At 40.7% G+C, this 7,538-nt stretch overlaps 1 protein-coding gene across 1 annotated transcript in view; it reads left to right on the plus strand.

Moving 5' to 3' along the window:
• LOC122927839 (transmembrane channel-like protein 1) overlaps positions 1–6,114 on the plus strand; it is a 112,602-nt gene extending 106,488 nt beyond the window's left edge. The window contains exons 15-18 of the mRNA XM_044280113.1: positions 738–863; positions 4,338–4,416; positions 4,493–4,586; positions 5,993–6,114. Of these exons, the coding sequence (XP_044136048.1) occupies positions 738–863; positions 4,338–4,416; positions 4,493–4,586; positions 5,993–6,114 (421 nt within the window). The remainder of the gene's footprint in view (positions 1–737; positions 864–4,337; positions 4,417–4,492; positions 4,587–5,992) is intronic.
• The last annotated feature ends 1,424 nt before the right edge of the window (positions 6,115–7,538 follow it).

Raw genomic sequence — 7,538 nt, forward strand, 5'->3', positions numbered from 1 at the left:
GAGCCGGCCTGAAAACAAATGCGGTCACTGGGAGCAGGCAGTTCCGAGAACAGCCTGATGAAGGCCCCCGGTGGCTGTTCTCGGAACTGCTTGCTCCCGCTGACCGCACTTGTTTTAAGACCGGCTCGCGCACAGGCACAGATAAGGGCTTACCTGTGCCTTGCCGGACTTGTGAAAAAAGATGGCAGCCCGCATATGTTCGCGGCGAACAATGGGAAATGGCCATCACTGCCCTTAGACATTTGGGGGGGAGAGGGGGATTTTTTTTTACTTTACTCATGTAACCACGCTGGCCGGGCGTGGTGATGTCACTAACGTCACCGTGCCCAGCCAGCGTGCCGAATTGGTGACGTCACCACGCAGAAGATTTCACGTGGTTTCTTCAATCAAGATGGCCAAGACGGTCTCTCCACGAGCAAATGGATGAGATGAGTATGTTGTTGGTTTTTGTACCGACATTTCATGAAAAATTGATTCGTTACCACGAAGCGCGAGGAAATTCGTGGCAAATTGAATTTTTCCTGAAATTCAGATCAACGTCAATTAGTTCGACTTCAATTCGCTCAACACTAAATGCTACCATGCTACGCTGATACTATGTTATTTGCGATTAGTCAACTGGACCATCCGTTTAGCTTGATGAATTCATTCATATGAATGTATTTAACCAGTTGCATGTAGAAACATATGACCTGCTGTATTGTGTGCTTGATAATATGTCGGCATCTATGTTTTAGTGGAAAGCAGCGGATGTTTGAAGTTATACAGGAGACTTTACAGCACGACTTCCCTGCATGGATTGCAAAAGTGTTTGGCTACGCTTCTAACCCTGGACTAATTCTACCATTCATTTTGCTAATGGTGTAAGTTTGTAGGAGAGTAGACTATAAAGACTTCCTTTATATGATTAATGACTATTTTAACTCCTCTTTGCACTGGTGAACATTCATCATAAACTGATATTGATCATAATGATATATGTACATTTAAACTGGCCTACCACCAACATTTATCACCTATGCATATGCACACCACTCTATACGCAGACTAGACTCATGGGGCACCTTTCTCATTATTGGTGGAGGTTCCAGAAGTCGGACTCCCAGTGATCATACATTTATTACAGTATAGGCGATGAATGTTGTTTGTAGGCCACCCTTTAAGGGTTTGCAAGTTCTTTTACTGAGATAGATATCCTAAGACCAAGTACTAAATGTAAGGCTATGTTCACACTGCACATTTTGACAATGTCAAAATCTGTTACGTACACTGTTTCTGAATCAGTTTTTCCAATTTCAGTCTCGCAGACCTGCTCGCTGTTTAAACCACAAGTAGAGTCCCGCCAAAATGTCCTGTGGTGTCTGTGTGGAAAGACATGAATGGCGGCACGGACACCCATGGAAAACAGCATTTTTTGGTGTAGAATCTGTAGCACTAATCTGCAGTGTGAACATAGACTAAGCAGGCACAGTAGAATAGGTATGGGGCTGCAGATATTGCAGTCATACCAGCTTTGGAGCCTAAAGGAGCCCCAAGAAACCTCTTTCACATAACTGTAGTGCTATGAGTGGCACATGATAGGTGGCTTTTACTTGTGTTGATGATTTTTAGTTAAAGGACTTGGCCACTTTCTGGTTACTGTTGTAAGGTGATTATATGGCTCTTACTAATATAGCCTTTGTTGGAATTCTGCTCCATTTTCTATATTTCATAAGGCATTTTCTGCTGTCCACACAGAGATCCTGTTCATAAGATGGCCGCTGATAGAGGGTCATGTGACCAGGCAAATCACCTCCATGTGATGTCTCCTATCATCTGCAGTGTGTTTGAATGGAGGAGACATCACACGGAGATGGTTTTCCTGACCCTCCATTAGCGGCCATCTTATGAACAGGACTTCTGTGTGGACAGCACAAAAGGCCACATAGAGGTCCAACAAGGGGGCATACCTTATGAAATATAGAAAAGGCACAGAATATCAACAAAGGCTATATTAGTAAGAGCCATATAATTATCTTACAAACACATAGATCAACAGGAGCCCAAAAGTGGACAAACCCTTTAAACTGCACAGACAAAATAAAGAAGGATGGCAACCATGGTTTTAAAATATAAGTATGTATCATGAGAAACTGTGTTTTCCTGTAGGTCAAGATAAAGTCATGCACTATTATTATTAGTTTTTAGATATAGCCTAAGTGAGGGCCTTGATGAAACCAACCAGGGATTCCTTCAAGAGCCTAATCTCATCAGCTTAAAAGTGTTGTCTCACTTCAGCAAGTGGCATTTATTATGTAGAAGAAGTTAATACCAGGCACTTACTAATGTATTGTGATTGTCCATTTTGACTCATTTGCTGGCTTGATTCATTTTTCCATCACATTATACACTGCTCATATCCAGGGGTTAAGACCAACTTGCAATCCAGCAGCGATGGTCATGCTTGCACACTACAGGAAAAGGTGCAGGCTTCTCTGGTGGCTGAGCCCGTGGTAGTTCACACGGGCTGGAAATTTTTCCTATAGTGGGCAAGCATGGCCACCACTGCTGGATTGCAGGGTAGTCGTAACCCCTGGATACGAGCAGTATATAATGTGATGGAAAAATGAATCCAGGCAGCAAAGGAAGCAATATGGACAATCACAATACATTAGTAAGTGCCTTATATTAACTTTCTCTACATGATAAATGCCATTTGCACAGGGCCAGCTCCAGGTTCATGTGGGCCCTTGGGCGATAAATCTCTGTGGGCCCCCTTGTGGCATTTGTCAAATGTCACCATGGCATCTGAGAGTGTTCAAAACCGAAAGCGTGGTCTTCCTGCTCAGACGCGCCTTCCCCCAGGGAAAGCACCCTGTTCTAAAAATGAGCCGCAGCCTGTATTAGGCTCATTATTAGTATATCCCATTTCAGGCCACTAGGCGGCAGCACTAAACTGTGATATAGTGATTTTTATACAGAATAATGGAGCAATTTCCATTATTCTGTAAAAGTTGCAATCTGATGAAAAGCAATAAAAAAAGTTAAAAAAAGGTTTTGAAAATATAAAAAAAAACGTAAAAAGTAAAATCACCCCACTTTCCCCAAAATAAAAATAAACAAAAAAAGAATAACATTATGGGCATTGTCGCATGCGAAAACACCCATACTATTTAAATATTTTAAAAAAAGTTAGCCCAGATGGTGAAGGATGTAACAAAAAATAAAAAAAAAGGCTGATTTGCCATTTTTTCATCACTTTCATCTCCCAAGAAAATTGAATAAAAAAATGATCAAGTCATACACATCCCAAAATGGTATTGTCAAAAAATACAGATTTCCCTTAAATGAGCCCCACACATCTCTGTAGACATAACTATAAAAAAAAGTGATGGGGGTCACCGGGGAGCAGAGGTTTTTTTAGGGTTGCCACCTTTCCCAACAAAAATAATAGTTACACAAATTAAAAAGGTTGGTGTGTCTATTTAAGTTTTATTTAGCCTCTATTTTTTTAAATGATTCTGATGGGATTAAAACTCACAGCCGTCTACATTAAAGTCAATAACCTTAACCACTGATATATAGAACTTCATGTTAACCTGCTGTAACTATATTATGGCTGAAAACTTAGTAATAGTTTCCCACTTACTATGCATTCATATAGATCAGAAGTATGATTTTATATATATTTTTTTTAGTAATTACACATTTATTTTGTGCCATACATTTTTTTACAATTACTAAAAAAGAAAAAATTACACTTCTGCTGTATAGTAATACCTAATACATGAGAAACTACTATGAGGTGTTCCTATCACAGCTTAGCATTGTGCTCAATAGCTCAGTGGTTAAGGTTCTTGCATTTAATGTATGAGGTTGTTAGTTCAAATCCCAGCAGAAACATTTTAGAAAGAGAGGGTAATTAAACTTAAATATACAGGGTGTCCCCAAGCATACTGACAATGCCCCCTTCATGGTCATAGCACCGATTCCATATATGGACATATCCATATATGGAGTCAGAGCAGGGATTCCTAAGCCAGGAAGAGTCCCGATTCTTCGGGATTCCACAGTGTTCAGTGACATGCAATTAGAGCAGTGGGCCCTGCTTTGCTGGGTTCTGACGCCGACCCTGCATTTGTGGGTGAGACAACCCCTTTAAATTGAATTATATGAGTCTCTGTTGAGTCTTCTCTGTCTACAGCCAGTCAAAATCAGCATTGCATCTTTACCCTTCATTAAAACTGCCTAGAATTAAGGTGTAGTGGATTCTTTTTTCTTTTTTTGTTGTTATTTTTTTATGAATAAGATCAGTTATTAGCGTGCTGATGTATGACTTTCATTTTTCTTGTGTCTAGCATGAGTATATATTACCTTAATGCTACATCAAAAGGATATCAAGCATCGATTACGGAACTGAAGAAAAAACTGCAAAATGTAGGTAGCAAGATGTTATGTCTCTGTGCATTTCTTTTTGCCAACTATTTCATGGTGATTATCATTTGTCTTGTAGCAATCTGAGGAAAATAAGAAGAGGAATAAAAAGGCAGATGAGAAAACAGCAGAAGCCCAAGGGGATCCCTCTAATCCAAATGACAATTCTGCGGGTATGTCTTTATACATGAAAGGGGAAATCAAGTAAAATTATATTTCGATATGTTATAGATATGATATATGTGAAAAGTTTAAGTAACAGAAATCGCTGTGTAGTGACAAAGAGTTTTAAGCTATTTATAGAACCCTTTAGTTCTGGACATCGGTGGTGGTCCAAGATTTCAGAATTGCAAATGTGATCTACTGTTATGTGCCTCTTACAAACAGAAGAGCAATTTGTTGATTTCACCTTTAATTAGATCAGAGATAGATCATGTGATTCCAATAAAATATTAACTATTTGGTGTTTTTTTGCTCATCATTGCTTTTTTCTCTGAGAGATTACCTACCTTATGGATAGAAATGACGTCTGCCACTTTATGGTACATGTACTACTTCAGTTTCTACTTTCTGGAAAAGAGCTAAGTGGCTTCACATTTCCCATGGAACAAGGCCTGTAAGACAGCACACATCAGGTTTATTTCCTTAAAGGGGTTGTCTTGGTTAAAAAGCAGTTCTTGTAAGTCATCTAAAGTAACAAAAGAATTAATACTCATCCCCTTTGTCCCCTTTTTCTTCCATAGATGTGATGATCTGGTTCTCCTTCAGCTGATGTCATCTTGGCTCTAGTAGTGACAATCCTTGCATACAGGTCACCCTTCAGCCAATCACTGGCCTCAGCGGTGATGTCCTGTGTACTGCTGAGGCTAGTGATCAGCTGTACTGTGACCTATTGAGCATGTGCACTGCTGCAGCCAGGAAGATGACATCATCGGCTGGAAGAAGCAGGTGAAAAAGGGGTGATTATCAATTATTTTGTCATTTTATACCATTTACAGGGGATTCCCAGGCAGTGATGGCCAGTTCGCATTGTTCGCGAACTGACATCTTTTTTCACAAGTCCGGCGAGGCACAGGTAAGCCCTTACCTGTGCCAGTGCCGCGAGCCGGTCTGAAAACAAATGCGGTCACTGGGAGCAGGCAGTTCCGAGAACAGCCCGATAAAGGCCCCCGGTGGCTGTTCTCGGAACTGCCTGCTCCCGCTGACCGCACTTGTTTCCAGACCAGCTCGCGCACAGGCACAGGTAAGGGCTTACCTGTGCCTCGCCGGACTTGTAAAAAAATATGGCAGCCCGCATATGTTTGCGGGCAAACAATGCGAACTGGCCATCACTGGTCCCAGGTTTTTATTTAACCAAGACAACCCCTTTAATGAGGTCAATGGGGCCCCTAGAAGTCAATGGGAATTATTATATCTGTCCTAGAATAAAAAGAAGATTACTACAGAATAGTCACATGATGTGGTTTGTGTGATGTGCCATTCTAGTGCCGAGTATAGCATAGCATGGTCTATTTGTAGTCATTTTTAAACTCGTGGTTAATAGATACATAAAAAAAAAAAAAAACTATTTGTCTTTCAGGAGGAGAACCCAATAAGAATAATAGTTCGGCAGGAGGAGCTAAAGGGAAGAATCTTGAAGTTCCTCCTCGGATTGCTGTAACTAGACCACCTACAGCTAGAGGACCACCAGTGCCTTCATGAAGTCTAGAACTAACAAACAAAATGTGTTGTCATGACATATAATACAGAGCAATATCAGACATGACATCATATATTTTATTATTATGTATAACAATATAGTGTCTGTACGTTACTGCTAGAGATGAGCGAATTTCCTATTTTGAAATTCGTTTGCGGTTTTGTGGTATTTAGTGAATTGTGTTATAGATTCCGTTACCACGGACCATAACGCAATTCCGTGATGAACTGCATAACGAAATGCCTTTAGAGGCATTCCGTTATTCATTCCGTCGTAATAAAAGTCTGTGGCCTGCATAAAAAAATATGAAATTCGCTCATCTCTAGTTACTGCATTCCAGAAATACATCTGCATTCCGTTAAAAGCAACGGTATAAACACAACTTGTTATTCTGAGGATAGCACTTGTCGATATTTAAAGATGGTTTGTCCCCTTGTTTCACTGTATTTGGCTATACCAATCCATTGTACAGAAATCCTCCAATAAATCATTCACAGTTTTGTCATTTAATCACAGGGTGTATTATTGTAAGCTATAACTTTTACAGTATTCCAGGGTATATGGCTTCTTATAGTCGAGCTACTTCTACAGTTAAAGCAATAATAATAATAATAATTAATAAGGATCCTGTGCATCCCATATATGTACATATCAGTCCTGGCAAATTTACTACCATTTACGCCTGGAAACAGGTATAAAAGTGGAGTAAAAACTAATCAGGTCAGAGACTAGAGAAGTTTTTACTCCAGGTGCCTGGACTGCTGGAGATGCACTTAGGGCAGTGTTTCCCAACCAGTGTGCCTCCAGCCAAAGGCTGTCCAGGCATGCTGGGAGTTGTAGTTTTGCAACAGCTGGAGGCACACTGGTTGGGAAACACTGACTTAGGGGGTCATTTATGAACAGAAATACGCCACTTTTATGGCATATATCTGGCGCAGATTCGATTGCATGTTGCGGTCAAATCTGTGACTATTCCCTGCTCACGCCATGTCTAAAAAAGGGGGCATGGCGTGGGCGGGGAATGGGACGGGCCGGCAGGCCCATCTCATTCATCATTTTCTATGCCTGGTTTAGGCGTACAAGATGGTCTAATCGTAAGACGGCACGGAAGCTGTTTTGCATTTATAATTGGCGGTGGATACACTGAAGTTATGTAGAGGCCAGCGCCCCACCAGCTATAGGGGTTATAGGGGTTATTAAGACCAGTGTCTAAAACTCGTCTTAAAATGACCCCCTTAATTTATGATGAGGCCTGCAGCTTGTCATAAATTAGGCCCTTCCTCCAGCAGCAAAGGGGCTGTCAAAGATTGGCATAAAAAGCTGGTCCTTGATAAATGACTCCCAAGGTGCAGAAGTGCACAAACAATTGACATAATGCAGATTTAAAAAAATGTAAAATCCTCATGGTAGGTCAATTTTAAAGCGT

This window comes from Bufo gargarizans, chromosome 1 (genome assembly GCF_014858855.1).
Source record: "Bufo gargarizans isolate SCDJY-AF-19 chromosome 1, ASM1485885v1, whole genome shotgun sequence".
Taxonomy (NCBI): Eukaryota; Metazoa; Chordata; class Amphibia; order Anura; family Bufonidae; genus Bufo; species Bufo gargarizans.